Genomic DNA, 25,216 nt, shown 5'->3' with positions numbered 1-25,216 from the left:
TAAGAGGCAAACAGTCACAGCTATTAGACACACATTTACTTCAGAATTTCTACTATAGTTTCAGTCTATTTCAGTATAGCTAACAGGTGGAACCTGAAGCATGGCTTGCAAAGCTTATCTTGATAAACAACGGCAATGTCAGACCAAACAATGCTGGTCTCCCTAGACTATATGAATTTTCAGCTTGAAATTTTGAATTTTTACAGTGTTGCTTTTTTGACTTACCTTCACTGCACTGAAGCAGAAAGCATATAGGACAATCAGAACAACAAAGCTTCGGAAAATGCTGTATAGTGCAGATACGAACCCAGCGGCAGCTGAAATACAGAAATTACACGTTAGTTAATTTCTTCTTAAATGAGAACATGCAATCAAAAGAAAAAATGAAACAGTTCTTGCATTACTAGAGGTATAGAGATTTAAATCAGATATCATAAAGCTAGATATTAACACCTTCAATGCCCCAAATAAGCTCACAAAACTGTTTACAGCTGAGACTGAAAGGCCGATGCTACAACACTACCTGTTTTTTCCATTTTTCTGAGGTCCCATACTATTCCCTGTTGTTACTGAACATTATTTTGCCAAAATATCAGTATGCCTCTTCATGTTGATACCAAAGAGGAATGCAATGATCTACAGAACTGGCAGTTTTCTAATCAAACTCCATGTGAAGTTTTCCTCCTTCTCTTTGCTCCTGAGGAACAGGCTCTGGTATCATCTAAAAGCATCCTAACTTGCTCGGTCAACCGTGCTTTGCACCATATCAAGACACATAAATGAATATAGAGAGAGAAGGATGCCAGAAGATCTCTTGCTATCACCTCCTTCGAGGGCTTCCAGAAGCCAGGTAGGAAAAGTTGTCAGACAGAATCAGGAGTTCGGAAGTCTCAACAATGGAGACATAGGGGCTGCAAAACCATGCAGTAATTAGGGTTCAACATACACTGGAATCATCATTATGATGATGAACACTTTATATGACACATATGAGAGGTGCTAAGTAAGTCATATCCATGATATACATGTTTGAGAAGCCTTACTGAAGACTGTCCCTAGTCTGGTCCCACAGACTGTATGCTCATTAGTGTTCAGAGTGCAACAGATGCACCCTACAGTTTCATCCAAACGAAATCCAGTTTGCATATTCTGCCATCATTCCACGATGTAAAACATGTGGTAAATGGGAAGAAGGAGGAACTTCGTTTCTAACCCAAAATAAGATAACAGTGTAGATGGATCTCAGTCATCTCTGTTACTTAAGCCATAACGAAAAAAAAACACCACACTACCAGTAAAAAATCCCAATGCATCATCTCTCAAGGGCCTTCTTTACTCTCTGACTGAAATAACATCAAAAAAATCATCACATATCTTGTCAATATGCCTTACTGTGGAAAAATGCAAACTTCGTTTTTATTTTCTAAATGGAGTCATAACAGAAAAAAAATTCAAAGGTTTAACATGCACTGTGCTTTGAAAAATGCAATAATATATTCTAATTTAAGGTTATAAGTCCAGAAAGGGATCACTCAGGCTTCAGATTGCTACTTACCAGAACCGCCAAAAAGCAACATATCTATTTGTTCCAAAAGATATATGCAGAAAGTGTTGATTTGAGGGAAAAGTCCAAGGAGAGAAATTGCAGGAAAGCAATATAAAAACACTAAAGGAAAAAAAAATATTTTAGAACACAGTCATACATCTCAATATATGGAAAATAGAGATACACGCATCTTACCAGAATAAGAAATTGTTGACATAAATTCTGAAAACTTTTCAAATGAGCATACTTTTACCTTAGCAGTGATTACACTTTCCTTCTCATGCATTCAAAACAATGTTATTTTACACATAAGAAACTAAAGCTCAGGGGTTAACTTTAAGATTTAGTTTGGATAAAAGCAGTGGCAGAGAAAATAGCATTATGTAGCCTCCTTAATGCTTCTCAAATAATTTCAAAGTTATATTTGTTCCTTTTAAAGTACAGAAATTGTAATTTGTAGACTTTGGAACTTCTTCCTTAAATCTGAGATTGTTTACGTGCACCTATAACAATTCAATATAAACAAAGAAAAAATACTTTAATGGCTAGGATTCTAAATACCTTGGCTATCACAATATCTTGCCTCTGCCAGAAATTGACAGCAGACACTTATAGCAGCCCATAAAAATGGGACAAATCAATAGTGAAACTTCCCCAGAATATTGCCCCAGCTTCCAGACATATGGACTTTAACTCTGCAGTAGGCAAAGAACACTAAAAACAGGAAAGAAACTCAGGGGCAAAATCCAGTCTGAAAACATTACATACTCTCTTTCTAAACAGAAATGCTGATTTAAATGGTTGCCTTACAGTCAAGAAAAAGCAGGAGTCATAATTCTGTCTTTTGTTCTGTTCATTTTCAGCTACTCCTCCTTCCCGTCCATTTACTCTTAGCTCCACCATAGAAAATGCTAAGCAAGGCTGTCTAACAGAGCATTTAAAAACACACTTGACCCAAGTCTCCAATACTGTAAACTTTCAAGGATGCATGCACATGTTTAATCATACCCTTACTGCTTCATTACACTAGTTCCAGAATGTTCTGCGTGCTGATGGACAGAGATGTGTGTCAGTCACTTTCTTGTAAACAAGTACGTGTTTGTTACTTTTTATTTGTTAGGAAGACTGTATCCTATTCATTCTCAGAAAAAGTAAATTAAACAAATCACAAGTACAACTTATTCCCCTTCCCCCCAGTTAGATTTTTAAAGGTAACAATAGGATTTATGTTCTTTGCTGAACGCTAATTTCACATTTCCCAGCTCATTTTACTAATGAATCTTGTGCTAAAGGGAAACAATGCACCAAGTTTGATCTGACAGCTTTTATCTTCCTCTTCTTATATACTACTGCTATCTAATATTGTAAATCTTGCTGAGGAAGTCAAACACAGGAGAAAAAATGACTTGCTCAAGTGTTTTAACACAGACAGTACTCGCTTAAGTATACTCACATTCACAATGCACCCTTAAACACTACTTCCTGCTGCTGACACAAATTACACATATGTAAGAAAATGAGGAAATACAGTCATCTCAATCTTTTATATGCAAATGTCAACATTATTTCCTCTTCCTTTATTACTCTGCACTTTTTTAGATATTCCCCCAAACCACACCAAGCCAAACATGGACCGCTCTTGAAGATGGACAATGGCATGACAGAACAGAAAATTGCTTAGCAGGCCATATAGAACTTGCCATGGGATTAACTATCCCAAAAACTCACTGCTGAAACTCATAGGTGATCTTATTCCTCGGACAACAGACTAGCAGAACTGCCAGAACTCGTCTTATACTACTGACTTACAGTCCAAATGACTGCCTTTGCTGTAGCAACCTCAGAAAAAGTGGAATAAGAGCAGTGGAAGGAAGGATGAGATTAGACAGTTCAAGTACACCAAAATACAAAGAGACAAATGTAAACAAGGAGGGAAAAGTTAGTTGACTATGAAATTGTCCTCAGCTCACCCTCTCTATATTAAGACCTTGAACAATCCTAACAACTTCTTTGGCTAAGGCAGCTTTGTTTATCTCATCCTGCACAAAGGAGGGCAGAGAGGAAAATAAACAGTTTGCCACCTACAAAAAGATGGAATTTAGGAGCATTAGCATCCTTTGTGGGAAAGAGACAATAAAAGTAACTGAGTAATCCCTTAGAATTAGAGAATTTGTTTAAGCATCACACATTTCCATACAGAACACCTTGAAGACCTGAACCACAAAGAGATGCTTATGTGACCTGTTGGCATTTAATACCCCAGTTCGAAGGTTTCCTCAAGATGAAAACCATAGGTAGAATTAAAGTCATGACTTCCTAACTAATGTAATTATAAATCAATAGCAGAATTACCACCAATTTAAAATAAAACAGAATCAGATCATAAGTAGGTCACTTGCAAAGAAACGGACCTGTTAAAAACCCCATTTGTAAGTAATTAGGTTACACATCTAACAAATTTCCAATTATTTCCTTTTATAATCTTGTTGCAAGACTTTTATCAGAGTATGCTATGCAGCATCACGTTAGTTCCGTGGTAAGTTCTTTATATGTTTTCCATCCCTTTTGCTTCTTACCATAGTAAACACACGAAATAGAAGACTTTTCCTTTCATTGGTATTTGTAATGTACAGTCAAAAATCCCTTGATTTCCAAACATATAAACTCTGAATATGACAATAAATTTTGATAAAAATATAAAGTAAAAAGTCACCATAACATGATAAACAAACAGAAAGAGATTAAAAATACCTAGCGAATAGGCACAAATGCAAAACAATAGTAACAGTTCATTGGTATGCAGTAGGACTGACTTCCCCCCTGATTTTATTGCCCAAACCAAATACTTCTATACCTTCATTACCTAAGAGATTCTATACTCAAAGTGCAGCAAGATGCTGGAGGATGCCAGACTGCCATGGTTTACAGAGGTAAATGCACTGTAAACACTTTCAAGGATTCAGGGCAGCCAAAAGTTGGGGCTCCCATAAAGACAAAGCAAGGAATAGCCAAAGCATGGCACCAGACATCACTTGAACAAACATACCTTGAAAAACAAGAACAGGGGACAAGCAAAGGGAAATGGTTTCTTCTCCCCAGATGCTAGCTGGGGAAATGAGCCTGTATTTCCTCTCTCCCCTACCTCCTCCAGGCTGCTTCAAGAACATGCTCTGCTATCTCTTTTGAGGCCAGCCAAAATTAACACATTTATAACCACATTTCATTTTCTTATACTGGTTGCTATAGTTTTTCATTTATATCTATCCCAAGTGTCATCTAAGATTCTTGTTGAATTATTTATCAGCAGTTTTACTGCTAACCTTTGACAGACAGAGAAAAGAAGATTTAAGAAGAAACTTTAATGAGACCAAAGGAAATGAAATAATGAAAGAAGCTAACTAAAATAAGTGAGATGCAGGTCTTCATATTCCCTGATTTCTGGTCTGAAGAATTGGGAGTCAATGTAGCCATATAAAGGACGAGGAGGCTTTCCTAAAATGGTATGCCTTTCAGAGAGTAATAGTCTGACTTGAGTACAGCCAAATGCAAGTACAAGAGTCACAGGTGAACAAAGACTTCAAAGGTCATCCACTCTATATCACAAAAAGTTTTTTCTTCTACAGTAGGTTTTCCAGGTTCTAAATTCACAAACCAACAGGCAATCTTTGGTACACTACAACACAGCTTTTGGGCAATTTTCATCACTTTAACATTAAACTTTACATCTCCTACCTCATACTTTAACAGTGTTGCACTACTGACATGAGTCCAGTTCAGCACTTGTATCTGTGACACAACTGGCGTAACATTGCAGTTACAGACTGCAAGCGTGGTGTCCAACAGGAAGAAGTGTCCTGACAGAACAGGGTAATGTCAGCTGTGGCCACTCCAAATTAGTGCTAAGGGATTGCCAGACCTGTTTTAGGGTAATATCTGAATATCCTCAACGACCTCAGAAGATGATTCCAAACGGAAACAGGTTGAAAGCTATTGCAGAGTGGCTGCTTCACACCATCTGGTCACATGGACAGTATGATTAAACTAAACCAAGAAAAATCGTGTTCTTCATGAGCAGAAGAATGTCCACCTGAGGACTGGGCATGGATTAGCTTCCAGGCATTACATTTAAAACTCAGCTTATTCTGCAATAACTGATCCATACAGACAAACCCTTACAAAGAGTAACTGCATTTCACAGATGATGTCTTTTGCTAATAACATCAGTGACTGTTAGTTTTCTATGGAGACATTTCTATGATCCTCATTTCATAAAGAATTCCTTTTACATGAGGGAAGGCTGCCAGCTGCCCCCATCCCTGTCTTAAGTAATTGCAAACGTTTCTATCAATTTGACTTGGAGTTGTGCCTTCATAAACGCACATTTGATTGCCAACACAGGAAAACAGAGACTTCCCCAGCTAACACTTAATTCATTTTTATAGTCCTAGGAAAAATACTGACTCACCTATTACATGGTCTCTGGCTGACTGGAGAGATCTAGGCGAAAAGAGCTTCAAGCCATACATTGTATAAACAGGAGGATCAGTGTCTTTAGATCCAGCATCTAGCAGCAAAATAAGGCCACACAGTATACAAAAATATACAGGTCTGCTGTAGATTATGATTTTATTGTGTCCCTGGAAGAAAAAAGAAAGAATCTGAATTTTGTATTCATTCTCCTATTGTGCACACTGCATTGAACTAGAGAGAGGGTCAGGGGTCAGACAAAATATTTTAATGACTTATACATAATAATTAGTAATAAAAATGCTACAAGGTACTTTTTCTTCTCCGGAGAAAACTTTCAAAGGTCACAACGAGCAGTTAAGACTGACTTCAGCAATCACTTATGCTTTTGAAAATCTTATCTTCTGGACCTTTCAAAACATACTAATTGCAGGAGCCAAGTAAAAAACAAAAAAAATAGTAGACCACCTCCTAGGTGCAGTGTGAGACACGGAGATTGATTTTTTTGCATCAATACAATTTAATGTTTTTGTTACTTTTTTTTTTGTTACTGGACAGCAAATCAGCATCCCCTCTGGAGGGAGTGACACTTATCAGCAGTTTCTGGTCTGCCCCTCATGAAGCACTTTGAAATGATGATCCAAAGGAATCAGGATGTGAAAGGATTCGCATCTGATGTCTTTCCTGCACATCTTTCACACAATTGATCCTCACTAATCCTACAAAACACTGCTGTGGGGCTATAGGCCAGGGAAACTAACAGACGCTTAAGAAAAATCTAAATAGTTCTCCTGGTAGCAAGTTAAGGGTAACTAGACATTTTAAATGCTGGTGAGCGAAAAGATTCCTTGAGTGTGAAAATCCAGGAGCAAGCGACCAGAACCCGAGTTTGCCTTGCTAAAGCTGCTGTGCAACTGTTCTTATTTGTAAAATGCAATTCAAGTGAGTACAATAAAAGATTATGTCTTTTTTGAGTCCACTTACTGACTTGAAACAGCAGCTGTATTTGTTTGGCTGTCAGCCAAGCTCATGTGTTAGCATTGCTATTAACTGATCTGTACTGTCTTTTGGGATCAATCAGTTAACAAGGTGGCAGACTACAGGGAACTCAAGGGCTTATATCACACCTCACATCCATGGAATATGAATCTAGTCAGAGACAGAAATCCTTGCTGTTTCATCAGTTTCAATTTTATGAATGCCTTTTTTTTTTTTTAACAGGGTACATGTCCATGAAATAATCCATGGAGAATTATAAAAATAAAAATCTGACCTTAAAAAAGAAAAATCACTTAAAATATTACTTTCTGGTATTTTTTAGATTTCAGTTCATTTATCTTAAATATGATCTGTGCTTAGGAAAAGAAACCAATAAAAATACACCTAAACAATTGTTTAACGTTTTATATCCTGATGTGCACTCCAGATCAAAGTCTATTTTCTTGTGATGTTACATTCTTATCTTACCTCTTAAACTATGGAACCCAGTTTTATCTTTCCATGGTAGTTATTTGAAGGCAGTTGGGTAAGACAGAGTTGATGATTAGAAGTCCAGAGGTTTAACTCCACACACCTAGCAGTTCCACACAGAACACTGACACACTCAATTAGGTTTACAGTGTATATTTGACTCTTACTTCTAAAGTAGTTCATAGTGCATTGGGTGAAGAACTGGCTGAAGGGCAGGCAGAGCTCAAAGAGCTGTAGTGGAAGGGGCCACATCTGGCTGGTGACCTGTCACCAGTGGAGTTCCTCAGGGCTCAGTTCTAGGGCCAGTTCTGTTCAATATATTTATCAGCAATCTGGATGCAGGAATGCACCAGTAGCAAGTTTGCGGAAGACACCAAACGGGGGGTGCTGTTGACTCTGTTGAGGGTCAGGAAGCTTTGCAGAGAGAACTAGAGGATTTGAAGAATTTGGGCAGTGTTTAATGTGATAACATGCTGGATTCTGCACCAAGGATGGAGTAATGCTGGGCACAAGTATAAATTGCGAGAGGAGTGGCTGGTGAGCAGCCCTGCAAAAAGGGATCTGTGGGTGCTAGTCAGCAGCAGGTACAGTGTGAGTCACCTGTGAGCCTGGGCAGCCAAGAAGGTAAACCACCTCTGATTCATCAAACACAGCATAACCAGCTGGACAAAAGAGGGGATTATTCCTCTGTACTCAGCATTGGTGTGGCCCCACCTTGAGTGCTGTGTGCAGTTCTTGGCCTCACAATTTAAGAAGAATGTGAAGGTTCCTGAAGACATCCAGAGGAGAGCAACAAAGCTGGTGAAAGGGTTGGAAGTAATGTCTGTTGAGAAGCAGTTAAGGACTTAGGGCTTGTCTAGTTTGGAGAGGAGACAAGAGTGAGGGGCAACTTCATTGCGCTCTTCATTCCCCTCCCCTGAGGAGGGGAAATGGAGAGGGAGGTGCTGATCTCCTCTTCCTGGTAGCCAGTGATAGGACATGTGGGAATGGCTCTGCTACCTCTGTCAAGAGAATTTCTTTACCGAGAGGGTGGTCAAACACAGGAACAGGCTTCCTAGAGAGGTGGTCAATGCCCCAAGCCTGTCAGTGTTTAAAAGAGGGATTTGGACAATGCCATTAACAACATACTTTAACTTTTGGTCAGCCATGAAGTGGTCAGGCAGTTGGACTAGATGATCATTGTAGGTCCCTTCCATCTTAAGTTAGAATAGAATAGACTAATTCACTCACTCTTACCATGCTAACTATAATAACACTAATTCAGATTGAGGAAGCAGCTTCCAAAGGTTTCCTGAAAGCTGCAACATGTGAGCAAATACTACTTCCCTATTTTTCAGGTGGTAGCGGAGAATGAGACAAAATCTTGAAAAGGAAATCTTCTCTATGATCAGATCAACAGGAACAAAGCAATGCAGGAGCAATCCTCTCAGGACAGTGGCTGCACAGTTGTTGCACTGCTTGGGATGCCCTGGAGCTGAATGAGCTTCCTAGAGCACAACAAATACTCCAGTCCCTACCTATGACATCACTTTCATTTACATCCTTCATTTGAGGGACATTACATTTCATTTTTTAAGGTTTTAGAAACAAACAAGCAGAGAAATAGGAGCAAACTCCTCTTGTGCCTGCCACTGACAAGCCAAGCTACATAGCCCTTCACCAAAATAGCATGTGGTAGCACAGTTTGTTTCAACTAGATATTTTAGATATTAAGGGCTTATTTTGTTTTACTAGACAAGCTCACTAAATTTTGACATGCAAGACTGATCTCATTTTGGTGAAATTACTCCATTTTGCATTCTCCTTCAGAAGAATTTAAACAATGAAGCACAACTCCTTTTATATTTTACAACTCATTTGCTGAACAACATTTTTTCCTTCACTGATAAAAGTTTCAGTAAAAAATCTTCCTTTCCCTAAGTCTGATAAAAAGTGTCACTGGCTTTTTCAAGTCCATATTTCTCATTAATATGTTTCAGAAACATATTCATATCCTACCAACACAACACTGGTGCACATCATACTTTAATAAAAATATTAAGACTTTCGGCAAAGACAGAATAATTTCAAACACTTCAATTCAGTAAAGCAGCAGTTTTGACTGCAAAGCATTTTTAATGGGAAAATTTTAGAAAGATCTAATGATATTTTTTTGTTGTTGTTTGTGGGTGCACACATGCAAGAGGAAAAAGATAGAAGGTTTTTTATATAAAGAAATGTGCATGTGCTCAGTTCTACAGAAAAGCTTACAAAGACAAATTAAAAATACTTTTAAAGCGCCTTATGGGATTTATGAAACTGCCTATAGTAGCTACACAACTGAGTTAGCTACCTGCTTTGGCAGGTAATGGGACCAAGACAATGAAGTTATGCAAGAGATTCTCTAAATCTTGTTAAGAGCATGACTGCAATCTTTCAAGCTCAAATGCCTTTGTAAGCCTGAGCTAGATCCTGAGCTATACAGGTCTCTTGTGAGGGACTTACAGACAATCTCTCCTGATCCTTCTATATAGCCATTTACTAAATGTAAAACCTTGTCAAGGCTTTGCCTAAAACCCTGAAATGCACATGACAAGGATCTATTGGATCTCTGAATTTAATACCCTGCAGTCACTGGGATCTCTCTTCTATCATGTCATTAACAATAAAATATACCACACTTAGGATGGACTTGATTTTATTCTCTCCATCATTCCAGTGAGGAGGCTGTTCCCAAGCTTCACCATCCCAGAACCATGTACCCCTGTGTAAACAGCAACTAAAGGCCACCACCTACCAACGGATCAGAACTGGAAAGGCTAAAGCACCAGTTGACAGTAAAATTAGACTCTCATCTTCTAGCAGCCAACGGTTCAAAAGCAGCAAGTGAATATATTGGCACTCTGAAGGAGTTTAGAACAAAAGCTTATGCGTCTCTTGGCACTGTGTTTTCTGAATTCACTGGATGCTATCTGAAAGCAGTCTTTCAAAATGGTACAGGCTAGAGATGACAAACTCACATCAAACAGTAACAAACACTGCATGTGAGAGATAGGGAAGAAGCTTGGAACCTCCTCAGCAGGCATGGATAACATAAGGCATCAGCAGCTACTCATGGATCCACAAACAGAATTTAATTCAGTGTGCAAATCTGAGGATCATGATGGTTTGTTTCACACTGAAAAATCTCATCTGCATTTTCATTCATGGGCACGGTACAGTTCATTCTTTAATCCCTCTGCTGTTCTGCATCCTCACATTAACATCAAGAGATGTTACACTCTTTAATTTTAATGTAGTCACATGAATTATGAAAAAGTACATGGAGTATCTTTTCTCGCCTTCGTGTTGTCCTATTTTTGAGGTGCTTAGCAGCTCAAGCAAGCCTTTAGAAATACCTAGGGTGTTAAAGAGATACAATGTAGAAATAGCTAATCTTCCATTTTACCTTAACCCCTCCCACCTTTAAAACTGTTAGTGGAAAAACTCTCTAAATTTTATTTCCACTGGAGTTTGCATGGTGCACCAAAAAGTTTGCAAGAAAGTACCCCTGATAAAGTTTTAGGAAGATGGGAATAAACCTATTGTTACTTCACTACACTGCTGCATGACTTACAGAATACAATATGGTGAATAACACTTGTAACAATATAGTGGGAGCCTGAAATCCAAACCTGGATTCTGCAAAAAAACCTGTTCCATTTAAACTCTAGTTTATGTTCAATACTATAAAAAAATATGGGCTAAATAGGTTTATAATGAAGTTTTGATTAAGCTGTTTGCCACCCATTTTAAACAAATGTACATATTACTAATGTCTGATTAAGTGCAAGTTATTTGATTACAGTTCACATAATTATGTCTAGACGCATGCCAGTTGGACTGACAAATAATATTACTTTAGTCACCAAAAACCCCAACTTTTCACTGAGACTGGAATATTTCTATAATATATTGAAAATATTACCCTACAATGTGCAAGTTCCTGTTTATTAGCTTTCCCTACTTTTTATGCAGACAGATGTTTCCTGTGAATGCATTATAATCAAAACCATCATAAGTTCACTCCGTAATAACTGGAATGGAAAAGAAACTGAGAATCTTCTGAAATCCATCTTAGTGAAGTGTGTAGCAGACATTTGTAAATAACCTCCATTTCAAGTTCAGCCTGTATTTCTAGCCTTTAAACTGACAAAAATAATTGCTCCCTGCCAAAGGGAAATGATCCAAAAGACCTGAACTTTTCAACATGCCAGTTTTGAACCCTGAGGGAAGAGAAGGTGCCCTCAAAAACATTCAAAGGGCTAAATAAGAAATGTGAGCAACTAAGCATCCAGTGTAAAAGCAAGAAAGGGACTTTATGACCACTGAAATGTCTTCCAAGATCCTCAAACCAAAAATGCTGAGACACTGTGACAGGTGAAGTGGTAAGAAAACACCTGTGTCATTTGATGAGCTAAAAATACTATTGATGGATACATATGCAATACCAGATTTAAAAATTAAAAAAATCAATCTCCCCACAAAAAAAAAAAAAAAGACCCAACTGGCCAACAACTGAGCTGCTAATCTGGACCTTTTGCTCTTCTGCTCTTTTCAGTTACTACTTCTAAAGGAAAGCAAAGAAAATCCTTGTCTGATGCCACAGGACTGAACATTAGCAAACTACTTCAGATGAATTTGTTTTACTGCATATTTCAGCTTAAAGAAATAGCATTTGTCTAATATGAGTGATAAATTCAAATACCTTAAAAATAATTAAACCTTGTACAGAGTCTCAAAATCACAGGCAACATCTTTTTCATTTCCACAAATCATGCAGAACAGCAAACTACTAATACTTGTATTTTACTTAACAACCAACTGTTTCACATTACACAAGTGATAATAAAGACTTGTTTTACTGGCTGAGACTTACATGTATTGGTGAAGCAGGATCAGGCTGAACACTCTAAAAACAAAACAGAAAAAAGTTTGCTTACAGACTTTTGCCTTCAAAGAAGTTAGAAGAGAATTCAGCAATTGGCTATGAATCTGTGTCCTACCTTTAGAAGAGAATACTGGCAGCTGGCCATCACAAGACAGAATAACAGAACCCAAATGTCTTTACAGAAGCCTTGATTCAGAGTCAGGAATCCAAGAAGTGAAACAAGAACTACTAGAAGGACAGCAAATACATTTTCCTTTACATCTTCTGTCCTATGTGAATAAAAGTGTTGGAGAAGTACAAATATTTATAGATTCATTAGAGCAAGGCAGGTGCATTCGTAGTTGGTATGAACTGTCAGTGCTGCATCTACCAGAATTTGCAGGATCTGAGGTTTCGCTTCCATAACTACATTTCCATGTTCAATGGCATTTCACCCCCATGCCAAAAACCTTATCCAAAATGACACCTAGAATGTATAGAAAAAAATAGCATATGCACTGAAGTCCAATATCACCTCCAAACTCACTGCCCAATTAGAATTCCACAGTGGAGCTGAATTTGAATGTAGGAAAGGATGTTGATAAAATGCAAACAAACAAAGTCATTGAAAAACAAAACCAAAACAACAAACCCCACAAAACCCCACACAAACAACCACAAATAAAACCACCCAAAACACTTTTAAATGAGGAAATAAGACATTCCATTAATGAAAAACATATGTCTGACAACAAAGAATTGGATGAAAGACCAAATTTGTCATCTGATGTTTTATTTGTTTTATCTGTTCTAATAGAATATGGAAGCTGAGATAAAAAGCAATGCTAATATTCAGGCTATAACAAAAGAGCTTATCAGCAGATGTTTTCCATGCAATTGAAACACAGAGAGAAGACACCAAACATAAGTAAGTATCTTCTCTGGGCTTTTAGCTCCCTGACATGTAGCTTGATTTCTGTAGCAGGTAAAACTGTCATCCGAAATTTGGCATAGCATCCCCCCCAAAAGCAGAGACAAGAAAGTCAGCAGCCATTACGTATGTAGGCCAACACGTCTGAAAGTCCTAATAGTCCAGCAGATTACCATGCAAGATCTAATAGCAAATAGTACTGCCTGAAGAGTGATGCCAAGACAACAAATTTTCTCTAAACAAATAAAGTTGCACTGGAACAGAGGCAGCAGCTGAAAGATCTCCTCCTGAACACCACTCTATAAATTATTTTCTGTTTTTTAAAGATTAGTGTACTTGGTTTACAACAGCCTAATATCCTTCCACTTCTGATTTTCTCATCAGAAAGCTCAGAAGCACTGAATCTAACAGCTGTGAGTCAAATTACAGGCTATTCTACAAGGCTCATGCTCACATGAATCAAAATCTCTGCTTGAAGATAAAGGGTAGGAAGAATCACCAAAATCAACTCTGAGGAGAAACATTTTCTTCAACTTAAAGAAAAATGCACTTATCTACTCAACCTGAAAATAACGACTCTAATAAAAGGCTCACTTTTTCCTTCTCTAGTGGTCTGCATTGCTTTTTGAATATGTGGAGCCACCCACTGTAATGCTACATAGAGCAGTAGTAAAAAAAAAAAAGCTTACCTGTCCAACAATGCCAACAAGGTAAGTCGATCATACCAGACCTTAATCCATTTGCCAGGGAATATAACAAATCTGTAAAACTGCCTGTTCAGCTTCCGTTGTGCTGAAGAACATGAAGAATCCTCAGGGTCCTGGTTGGGTTGCTACAAAACCAAACCAGAAATACACAAAGATCTCTCACACTGACATATAGCTGCCAGAAAAACAGATGTTTAAAAGGCCAAATTTACATGAAGAATTAGATTTTTTTTTTCTAGCATATTTACTTTCTTCATTTTAAATTAGAAACAAAAGTATCACACCAGCTTAATCACTGCAGATGGACAAAAAATACACCAGTTATGGAGCTCGACACTGACAACATGCTTTAAAAATGAATACTAAATATTAATTTAAAAATAATTATTTTTTAGTCCCAATCCAGTGCTTGTCTAAAGTTTCTAATTGAAGATTTTTCACGTATCAGGCTAATTACAGCACAACACAAAAACACACATGACAGGACAAATCCTTGGTTTTAAATAAAAAAAAAAAATCAAGTAGGCTTTAGGGCCTAGAGATATGAGTTATCAGCTCTCCTTCCAGAACACTGCTTTGTTTATCTTTCCTGAGATGCTTTAAATACCACATCAGGTATGCCTCCTCAAGAACAGCAAGAGGAGAAAAAAATTGCAAACAAGTACAAACTGCATAAACATCCCTAGTTTAAGAGCCTCTAATCTTACTATCACAATCATAAATCCATCCTTTTGAATATCGCTTCTGTCAGATTCTAAGGCCTTTTCTTGTCTGTTTGAACTACAGTATTTCAGATCTCCCCAAACTCTACACCTGCACTCCTTCACCAACACTTGTGGGGAGAGAGGCTTATCTACAGAACATTAGCCAAGCCTGCAAAGCTAGACAACAAAAAAAAAACACCTCTACAAAGCAGTGATTTCTTTCCAAGGTACACCACCATTAACTGATTTTATGGAGGGGGGAATCACTTATTCTTCCTTCAAGAAGAAGAATTTGAGATTTCAAATCATTGTGAAGTCTAGTGATTTTCAATCTCCTTCTAGGCAGCCTCCTCTTTCCCACCCCACCTCCCCTGCCCTATTAATGAATCAATAAATAGAACTCTAGCAATGTCTACGTTAGAAAACACAGTTTTTTAAACAACTTCTCCACCTCCACAAAGCAACTGGTAATTTTTTTCTCAGACTTGGAATAATTCTATTCTTCACTTTTCAGGAAAAGGAATTTTACACACAGTTTACACATGACTTAATGCATTGCTGTGCATGGCAAACATGACGGTGAAATGGGATAGAGTAAGCTTTGGAGAAAGAAATTCAAGTTTAGGCATTTTATCTCATGCCTCCAATTGACTAAAAGTGTACAACCATGCAGAGGAGCTCAACTTCTACTAGTGCAGGACAATAACTCATGTTTCTGAGGATTGAAACATGCAGGGGGATGCTGGACTATTTGGCATTCTTTCATTTATTAACAATTCCAAGTTATTTAAAAGCTGTGAGACCAACTGGAATCCTTTTACTATGCTGATTTTAAAATCTAAAAGTAGTTTATGTAATCCAAATTTTAATATTTTTATTAACACTTTAAAAAGTAACTTAAATATGGGGTTAGGGCACTTTTAAAGAAAAAACATGTTTTAAAATATTACAGTTGCTAATACTGGCATAGTTTTGTTATTCTTGGGTCCTCTTACTCAAGAGAAAGTAAAGTGAAACTCAGTGAACCACAATCATTAACTTCACTGGTCTAATGTAGATCGGTCACCATAACTAAATAAAAAAATCAAAACGGTGGCAAAGACTTCATTAAAAACACCCGTGGATCTGATTGTTCAGTCTTCAGAACAGCTTAACGCATATTTAGCTGAGTGTGTAAGAGAACATTTTGGCTCCTGAGAAACTGCAACCTTTGGATGAAGTTCACCACGTGAGGCTTGCTGGAGTTAGACTTTTGAGCCGCATTTGGGAAACTCAGATTAGCCCTGAACAAGTCACTAAAGTCTAACTGTGCCTCCTATCAAAAAAGGGCTTATGAAAATTCACTTCATAAATTTATGTGGTGTCAGAGACAGCCTGAAACCCTAGCTTCACTGAAATCAATAACAACACTTTTCCTGACTTATGTCAGAATTTCATGTTTAATTAAAAAAAATCCAGAAACCAAGAAGTTCTGAAATTACTGCCTGACCTTGCTGCAAACTTGCTATGTGACCTCCAATAATACATTTTACTTTTTAATGGAGCAGTTTTCCCAAAAGAGAAAGGAAAAAAAAAAAGAAAAAGACAAGCATGACAATTGTTCTCTAATTTACAGGCAGTTTACAAGATTATAAATATAATCTGAGCCTTTAGATAGAAGACACTGTCCAAATCTGAAAGACGCAATTTGGGACAATTTTCTGATTTTTAATTTAAAATACCTACTTGATTCAAGTTACTTCAGCTTTACATTCCTGTGCAAAATCTAAGATGAAATTTAATTGTCATTTTAATGTTACTCATAAATATCAAACTAGAATTCGCTGTGGATGAGAGAAGGGTAAAGGAATTCCTTTTATTATAAAAGGAATTGTAAAAACAGATTACACCCCTAAGCCACTGGTCAGAGACCCCAAACACTGTGAAGTTCATGTTCAGATAATACCATGCAAAATGAAGTCTGAGGGCCTTTTTCTTTTGCTGTATTGAGGAGGTGGCTTCGACATTCCACAACAGACATTCAGAAGTCTAACTGTCCAACTCGGAAAAGTGAAACCAGACATAAGGTTTTACGATAGTAATGAATATGGAATAAACACTTCATACTATTAAAATCTGGTGGTGTGTCTAAAATCCTAAGAGCTTGTGTCCTCTTCCAAGTGAAAGAAGACTGAAGAGAGATCAACTTTTACGGTGATAGAGTCTTTAAGTACTCTCCTAGGACACTACTCAGTATCAGTAGGAAACAGCTGAGTTGCATCCATCAATATAAAACACATCTTCTCCCACATGCGCAATACCAGGAAAAGTAGTATAGAAAAATAAACAAAATTGTCTCAGGAACAAGCCTGCAGCATTTGTTTACAGAGCAGTTCATCAAGATGCTAGAAATTCAGATATTACAATGTACCCGTGGGCTTTCTGAAAGGGTCCTTCGTGCCACCATCAGTAGGAGCTGCTGCTGAAGTGCACTTGCTGCTTGATCCCCAGAAGATGGCTCTTGGCTCTCTGAAGTGGTAGTACTAGAGGAGCTGAACTGTATTTCACTGTGCACAGAGGAGAGAAAGGAAAGCGACTGTTTTAAGCAGCAATATTTTCCTAGTATTTCTGAAACATTACAGGAGAAACCCTGTAATTACTGGTTGGCTCACAGGGCATGGGAACCTTCCATGTCCATATCTAAAATCTGGCACAGGCCCACAAAGCAATTAACACCCAAATTCAGATACACTTGGTTTACTACATCCATCACAGAAAAGGAGATACTTCTGTATCACAATTTTTCTCATCCTGGGATGAACACCTGCAATGAATCTCACTTCAGAAGTGCCTTTTTCTGTCCACTGACAATAATTCAGGTTTAGAGCTGCATATCTACAGAGCAAAACTGCAGGGTTGCTACTGCAGAGATCCTGGAACAGCTTTCCAACAAGCTCACTTAGGTACCAAGCTAGTCTAGTTTCACCTGCACCAAATTCAATGAGTACTAATTTACCCTACTGAGAATACAGGTTACAAGAACTTCCTTCTGTCCTAGCAAGAAGACAACAATACATGAGCTAATTCACATAAGGCTAGCTCTGATATTTTCCATAGTGAGCATGAACTCAATCTTTTTACTGTTTTTATCTTGTGTTTACTGCTTTATGGTGTAGGTAGAGCACTTAAACACTTTATTTGAGGAAATCTGCACTTACAGCAGCAGTGCCTGTTGGGTTGCAGAAACAGTGTGTTACCATAACATGACTGACTGGGTTTCAACAAGAACTGTATTGAAATGAAATAATTATTACTTCAGGAAAAGATCTATTTTGAATACTTCTTTTTAATACCCTTCCAAATGGGGTTTATACATCAGGTGCTCTGCTCCAAGCTCATTACCCCCCTGACTCTGGATACCTGCCTTCAGCTCTTAGTCCTTTTCTACCTACATGAGGTGAAAGCACCTCAGTGCTCATGCAAGGTAGAGAATACCTGTTGTTCCTATTTTCCATAAAGACAGGCAGGAAAAAAATAGAGCAATATGCACACAGTAAGCCTGGAAGCTTGTGGCAGTGCAAAGATTAAAACTCTCGTCTTGCATACCCTATGCCTGCCCCAAAGGCACCTTATTAATTTTAGGTAACTCATCCTTCTTTGCCTTTAGTTGGCAATTCCCAAAGCTTGTCACGTAACCCTTGCTGAGGCTTTAAAATTGTGGCTGTTCTGCACATAACTGGCTGCTAACTTAAGCTGCAGTGGTTGGCATTGTTCTGGGATAAAGTTCAGTGTCTGGACAACTCAGAAGCAGGGCTGAAGTGTCACACCAATAGCTTGAAATGCACACACTCTCTCCTTCTTCCTTCCAGGATTTGCTAGCTCTGCCTGGACCAACAGGAATACCATCAGCCTCGAGATGTCATCAGAGGAGCAATCCTGCCTCTGGTTTCTGAGCCAGGTAGTTTGTGTTTTCAAAGCCTTGATTACTATCAGGCTTGGATTCCAGACCTGATATTCACCATCTGCCACTCCAGCAAAGCTATCAGCTGAGTAGAAATGAGAGCACCTGATCCTAATGGCTTCCTCTGCTCTCCCCATTCCTCCTGCTGCAGACAGCAGCATGATCTGCTCCACAGAGTCAGGACATCTGTTATGTTCCCTTTGGACAGTACTAGGAAATCAGGACATGGTCCAACACAACCCACTTGATGTCCTAGCCACAAAGAATCCCTCTGTAAGAACTATCTCCTTTGTCAGCAGTCATTAACAAAACAGTACAGAAGGGTTGGGCAGTAATCCAAGATCCTGGATGACAACCAGAAGATGTAGGCAGGAAGAAAGTAGAGGAAGCCTAGAGGCATGCCTCCCGGGAGTAAGATTCCCACAGACATGGACTACAAAATATGTCTTTTGCATATTTTGAAACGTCCTCCTCAAGGGCAACCTTGTCCAGTTTGAAGGAAGGCAATGGATTTGTTTGTTTGTTTCCCTATGATGAGCTACCCTGTTCCTTGTCATTGTGGGTGCAACCCTGGGACTCCCTGTCCACGGCAGGAAAAAGGCAAGTGTAGCCCATGTTACACAGGAACGCTAAACTGGGAATTGCCACTCAAAAGGCGACCCAACGAAACAGCAGGGGAATAGAACAGTGGTTGCTCATGCCTTCCTAAATAAAGAGTTAATTTTCTCTAAATTTCTGCATTTTTATCTGTATTTCTACAAAAGCCAAAAATATTTCTAGATTGGCCCACATAATTTATCCCACATTCATCAAAAACAGAAATAGCAAAAAGACAGAGTAGAGTACCAAGGGAGTCTTATTAGTTCACAGAAATCAAAAATCTTTTACTCACAAGACTTCTTCTCAGAATAAACTTAAAAGATCAAACCATCTCCCATCAGACTTGAAGATAATCAAAAAGCCAAGAGTGCCTATAGTCTGTTTTCTGTTTACAGAAAAAATTCATAGCTCCACCTATCAGCAACTGGCAGAAGAGTCCACAAGCAGCTAGAACACTGACTGTGGCGAAGAGCTGGAAGCTTCATAAGCCTGAAAAGACAATTAGGGCAGAGAAGCTGGGAAGGCAGAGCTAGTAAAACAACTATTACAAAATCAGAATCTGTCATCTGGCCTTTATCAGTCTCATCTCTCTGTATCTTCTTACTCTCTCCTCATCTTCCATTTCCTTCAGCTCCTGTTTGCTGGTTTTTAATCCTTATCCCTATTTTCCACACAACCTCCTCCTGACATTCACTTGCTATCTCCCAATGCCAAATCGCTTGCACAGCTACTTAGAAACTGTACATCCCATTTGATGACATTGCTATCACAGTGACAGCAAATACTAGTAAGAAATGCAAGGTGGTGTTTGTGTTTTTGTAAGCCTATAAACTAGATTCTATAAATTTATTACCATATATAAATAGGAGCAAACACTCTCTAATCATAAAATCATTATAACGGAGCTGATCGCAGTATAACATGGAATCTTGCTAAATAGAAAATCTGTTCATTTGCAGAATCAAATTAATGTTATCAAGATCTGTGACAGTAAACTGCACTGCTAATGTAAGCAAAGGTGTAATTGAACTAAATTTTGAATAATAAATTATTAACTAAAAATAACTAAACATACAACCCATGCAGATCAAATTCAAAAGCTACATAGCACCCTCTACAGATAACTGGATATAAAATCAGAAATTTTTTTCTGGCTCATAATTCCATTTTGTAAGAAACTGAGCAAACACAAGCTAGTGAAGCAATCATTTAACACAGAGAATGGTTTAATATAACCACATAGGACTGGAAAAAAAATCTTCCTTCTCCCTCTCTGATTAGAATCACAGAATACGCTGAGTTGGAAGGGATCCATCAGGATCATTGAGTCCAACTCCTGGCCCTGTGCAGGACACCCAAGAATCAGTCTGTGATAGTTGCCTTATACGACAGATAATTTGGCCTGAGCCATTCAAATATAACCCAGCCTAAGTCATCCCCTTTGTTAGGATTAGCTAGCCTTCAGTATGAATACCTCTCAAGGTAAGCTCATTATACAGGCACACCTCAAAGAATTCCCTGTTAATAAAGCTGTTTTGCAGGTCTTGGCTAAATTTCATTTTAACCTGCATATAGGAGAAAGGACAGGGAACCATGTCACCAGTGTCACAACAGTCACAGTAACAAAGCAGCTTCCTCTTGCTCCTCGTGTACTTAAAACCAGAAAAATCCCACAAGACTGCTTAATACAGCTGTCTGGGTCACTACAAATTTTACCAGTGTGTAATAAATATCCACAGCAATAAAAAATAATGTAGCTGAAAGCTGTTTGTAATACTCCCTAAAACACTGCCTTTAGGTGGTGATAAGCAGCTATGGCTGTGAAGTCTGAAGAAGAGCCAGAGAGCAGCTCAGAGTTGGGAATCTCTGGTCCTGCACATTCAACAAGCAGTCACTTCTGTGGTATTGATCTGAGGTGCATCCAAAGTACTTGCCAAACTGAGACCCAAGCAATCTGGCTGTACAAGAACCAGCAAGTACTAAAAACACAGTAGGAACTCCTAATACCCACATTTTTGTGCCCTTTCAACACACTCGGTTTGCAGCTCAAATGTAACTGTCTGGACTGACATCAAGAGTATTGGATCAACAGCAGCCCACAGCTCACCAGTGGCACCTCTGTTACTCAGTGTCATTCCTGGTGTCTTCTTACCACCACCTCAGCAGCTTTGCTCCTTGTCACCTAAAAAAGTCTCCCTGCCATCTCGCATCCCAATCTCTTTCAAAACTCATCACACAGGCTTATCACTACATCTCTACTTATTGCTTGTTAGGTCTCTACTAGAAAGCTGCCAGCACTAATCTGACCAGAGTATTGCACAATTCAGGACTGACACTAAAGCCATTAGTTGTGGATGTTGCTTCTTTTAAGCAGCACATGACTTAGAGTTCCCAAATGTACTACTGAATAAGAAGACAAACTCAAAAGCAATTTAAAGCATACAAGAAGATTGAAATATGCCAGCGATAGCCACATTAAGACTGGATAATTATGTGACAAATCCAATCATAGCAAACATAGAAAAAACATGAAGAGGAGGCACTGTTCACTTTTTTGGTAAGATATTAATAGTTTCATAAAGAATACAATTAATTCAGAATTTATATGTTAACTTTCCTCAGTGGTTACATCTGAGGAGAGCTCAAGCTAAGGACAAAATCTCTCTTAAATCTGGTTCATACTTTGCTACTTCTACAAACATGAACCCCTACCAATAAAAAGACAGAATATCCAAGTTTACAGACTGGGAAAGCTGGATGTAGCGATGTACTGACATAATAGACAGAAAGGATATCAAGATCACTGTTAAAGTTTTGCAGTAGACTACAAAATGAGGAGTGGTATATATTGAGTCACCTACTGTAGATGGACAGAAAGGCCTTACAAAGCATGTTCCCAGTGGCATTGTGGTCAATATGAAGGCAGGTGTTAAGAATGGGGTTCTCTTGGTACATTCTTACTTCCCAATATTCAAGTATTTTTATTTTGCTAATAAGCATGTAAATTGATAATATGCAAGCCTATTACATTTCAAAGTTAAGATAAATGTACTAAAATCTTTAAAAACAAACAACATGTGTTATCTAATAAACTAAAGGATGCATTTTGAGAAGGTGCAGCTTTACTGGAATAAATGCATTAACAGCACCCAGGGTTCCATTCTCTCCAGAGTACTTAAAAACATCCCTTTTAGCTCTCCTTATGAAAGGGCAGGGGGAGGGAAGAGAGGCCAGTCCCAAAAGCTGAAGGACTCCATAAACTCCTAGTCCTGAGCAGGATTTTGCTGCCATCATGCGGCAGCATAGCCCTCTCACATCTCCGAGTCTTAATGTGCCAAAAACACTGGTATCCCTGCCCTGTGTTCAGTGAAAGAAGGGCTAAAAACCCGTACACAAATACAGGAAAGGATTTTAATCGGCCAAGCCTAATACAAGGGTTTCCTCCTGTTCCTTGCAAGCCAGGAGGAAAATGCTACTGAGTTTGTAAAGAGTTCTTTTCAGAAAAATCCATGGCTCCACTGTGATCCAAACATTACCATTTTCAGTGCACACACGCAGACACCACGTTCATTTACGTGTTCAAGTAGCACTGTGCCCAGGGGAGTGGCTCATCTGAAATCACTGAATCCCAAAAGGGACCATATAACATTTTTGCATCCATGCAACGTGCTTGGCTGCAGAACTGCAAAACCTGACAGGCAGCATTAAGAAATCTTTAAGATTCAGCTGCCTATTACTAGAGCAGTGAGAGATTTTTGTTATTTGGGTCACCTTGCTGAGAAACACAAAGATGTTTTAGTCATACACTATTTTGTAATTCTAAAACAACACTTTGAAACACCAACAAAACAAAGAAATCTACTCTTAAGTTTACTCTCTCCTATGAGGAATAAACCTCAAAGGTTCAGGGGATTTTCCAGCAGTGAACATACTAAAGTATTAATGGATTTATAAAGGAGACATACAGTACCACTAAGGCATTCAGATAGACTTTTGTATAGTATAATGCACTCAAGTAGCTTATTCAAGGACGTGAATGTAAATCAAATAAGTTAACTCATTGATTTGACAGAATTCTCTCTTTTGCCCAGGGCCAGAAACATCAGCACTCAGCAGGAGTACTGACAGGTAGCTTAAGTTATTTTTTTAATACTTGTTAGTCACTATTTTGCTGCAACTACTTTTTTAAACCATTGGTCCTTCTGATGCCAAAAATAAAAATATTCTCAAAACAAACAAAAAAGGTATGCCATTTTTTTAAATGGAGGTCTTTATCTGTACTGCAAAAGATTTTAGACTCTAACTATAACATAGCCTTTTAGAAAGCTTGGTTTTAGTGTCAGAACCTCATCTAAAAAAAAAGAAAGTAAAGAGTATAGAGGATCAATTGCTCAGAGAGAACAAGCAAAGTCCAATATGAATGCATGATTGTACTGGTATGGTTGAACCATGTGTGGTAATGAAAGATTTCAAGTGAAAGCCCAAGTTTCACTTACGCAGCAAGGAAATCTGCACCTAAGATAAAGGTGCTTTTTACTAAGAGCTGGGCAATCATTCTTTCTGTTTGTGTTGGTTTTGGTTGGAGTAGAGTTAATTTTCTTTATAGTAGCTGGTATGGGACTATGGTTTGGATTTGTGCTGAAAACTGTGTTGATAACCCAGGATGTTCTAGCTATTGCTGAGCATGGCTTACACAGAATTAATGCCTTTTCTGCTTCTCACAGCACCCCATCAGCGAGGAGGATGGGGGTGCACAAGGAGTTGGGAGGCAACTCAGCCAGGACAGCAGATCCCAATTGACTACAGGGGCAGTCCACATCATATGGCACTCAGCATATAAATCAAGATGAAGAAGAAAGGTGGGAATGTTTGGAGTGATGGTGCTTCTCTTCCCAAGTCACCATGACACATGACGGAGCCTGGCTTTCCTGGGGGTGGCTGAATACCTGCCAGCCAAGAGAAAATGGTGAATGTATTCTGGGAGTTAACAACTTTATACCTAACAGCACTGGGTTTTGATATCACATGTTGTGTTCACTGTTTCTTCAAGCATTATTTCTTTCATTACAAAGAACACAATTTTACACATGGAAAAAATTCGCATACATTTTTGATAAGAGCAAAACTACATAAAAATTACCAAAATAGTAACATTTGTTACATTAGTGCCCTCAAGTTTATTGTAAGCTTATTTTTTCTGTCTTTCACAATGTAAGTGAAGGGAAACAGATACGGACAATACATTCAGGCAGTATATATTATTCTATAAACTTGACACCTGAGAAAAGAAACTGCAACAGACTACATTATTCAGAGTTTTTCACAGATGTGAAACCAGGAAGGACAACCTTCCAATGCATCAAGCTCGTATATTCAAATAATTTAGAAAGATAGAGCAGGTTTTATACACGTGTTGAAGACAGTTACAGTACTGAGCAGCAACAAGCATTGACATGCTTTTCTTCAATATTTATGTACACACACGCTGGAGGTGCTCAACGGGAGCCCCAGAATGCAAAGAAAGCACATTTAGAAAAGTAGTTAAACATTAAAAAAACTTATTAGCCTTGTACAGCAAGTATGCACAAAATATGATTGCTGTTAAATTTATATACTGGCATGGATATATACTTTATGGCTCTTTCAGCCTCCTGTACTGGGGACAGATCATGCAACTCATGCAAAAATCATTAACTATACTACTATAATATATAGTGTAACTTTAGGGGTTTCTGCTTTCACTGATATTTATGAACCAAGATAACATGATAGCTCACATATATCTTCTTGACTGCTTATCAAAATTAACTGTTATTTAATTGCAAGACATTCGAGGTAAAGAAATTAAAGATCTGCTTTCTGTCACAGAGTGACAGAAAAGGTATGGCAGACTGACACCTCCTTATTCGTAAGACAGTCACTAACACCACCTTGTTTCTCCTGAGCCCAGAAGATAACTGTAT

The 25,216-nt window shown here is 38.3% G+C and overlaps 1 protein-coding gene across 1 annotated transcript in view; it reads right to left on the bottom strand.

Annotated features, from left to right (window-relative positions):
• The window catches only part of PCNX2 (pecanex 2), a 153,575-nt gene that overhangs the window by 98,982 nt on the left and 29,377 nt on the right, over positions 1-25,216 (bottom strand). Inside the window, 7 exon segments of the mRNA XM_032682450.1 lie at positions 226-317; positions 1,556-1,666; positions 6,012-6,183; positions 12,381-12,413; positions 12,508-12,661; positions 13,992-14,134; positions 17,124-17,259. Coding sequence (XP_032538341.1) covers positions 226-317; positions 1,556-1,666; positions 6,012-6,183; positions 12,381-12,413; positions 12,508-12,661; positions 13,992-14,134; positions 17,124-17,259 — 841 coding nt within the window.

The sequence above is a fragment of the Chiroxiphia lanceolata genome, chromosome 3 (assembly GCF_009829145.1).
Source record: "Chiroxiphia lanceolata isolate bChiLan1 chromosome 3, bChiLan1.pri, whole genome shotgun sequence".
In the NCBI taxonomy this organism is placed as follows: Eukaryota; Metazoa; Chordata; class Aves; order Passeriformes; family Pipridae; genus Chiroxiphia; species Chiroxiphia lanceolata.
Note: the sequence above shows the minus strand (reverse complement) of the source record. Positions and strands in the feature narration are given on the sequence as shown.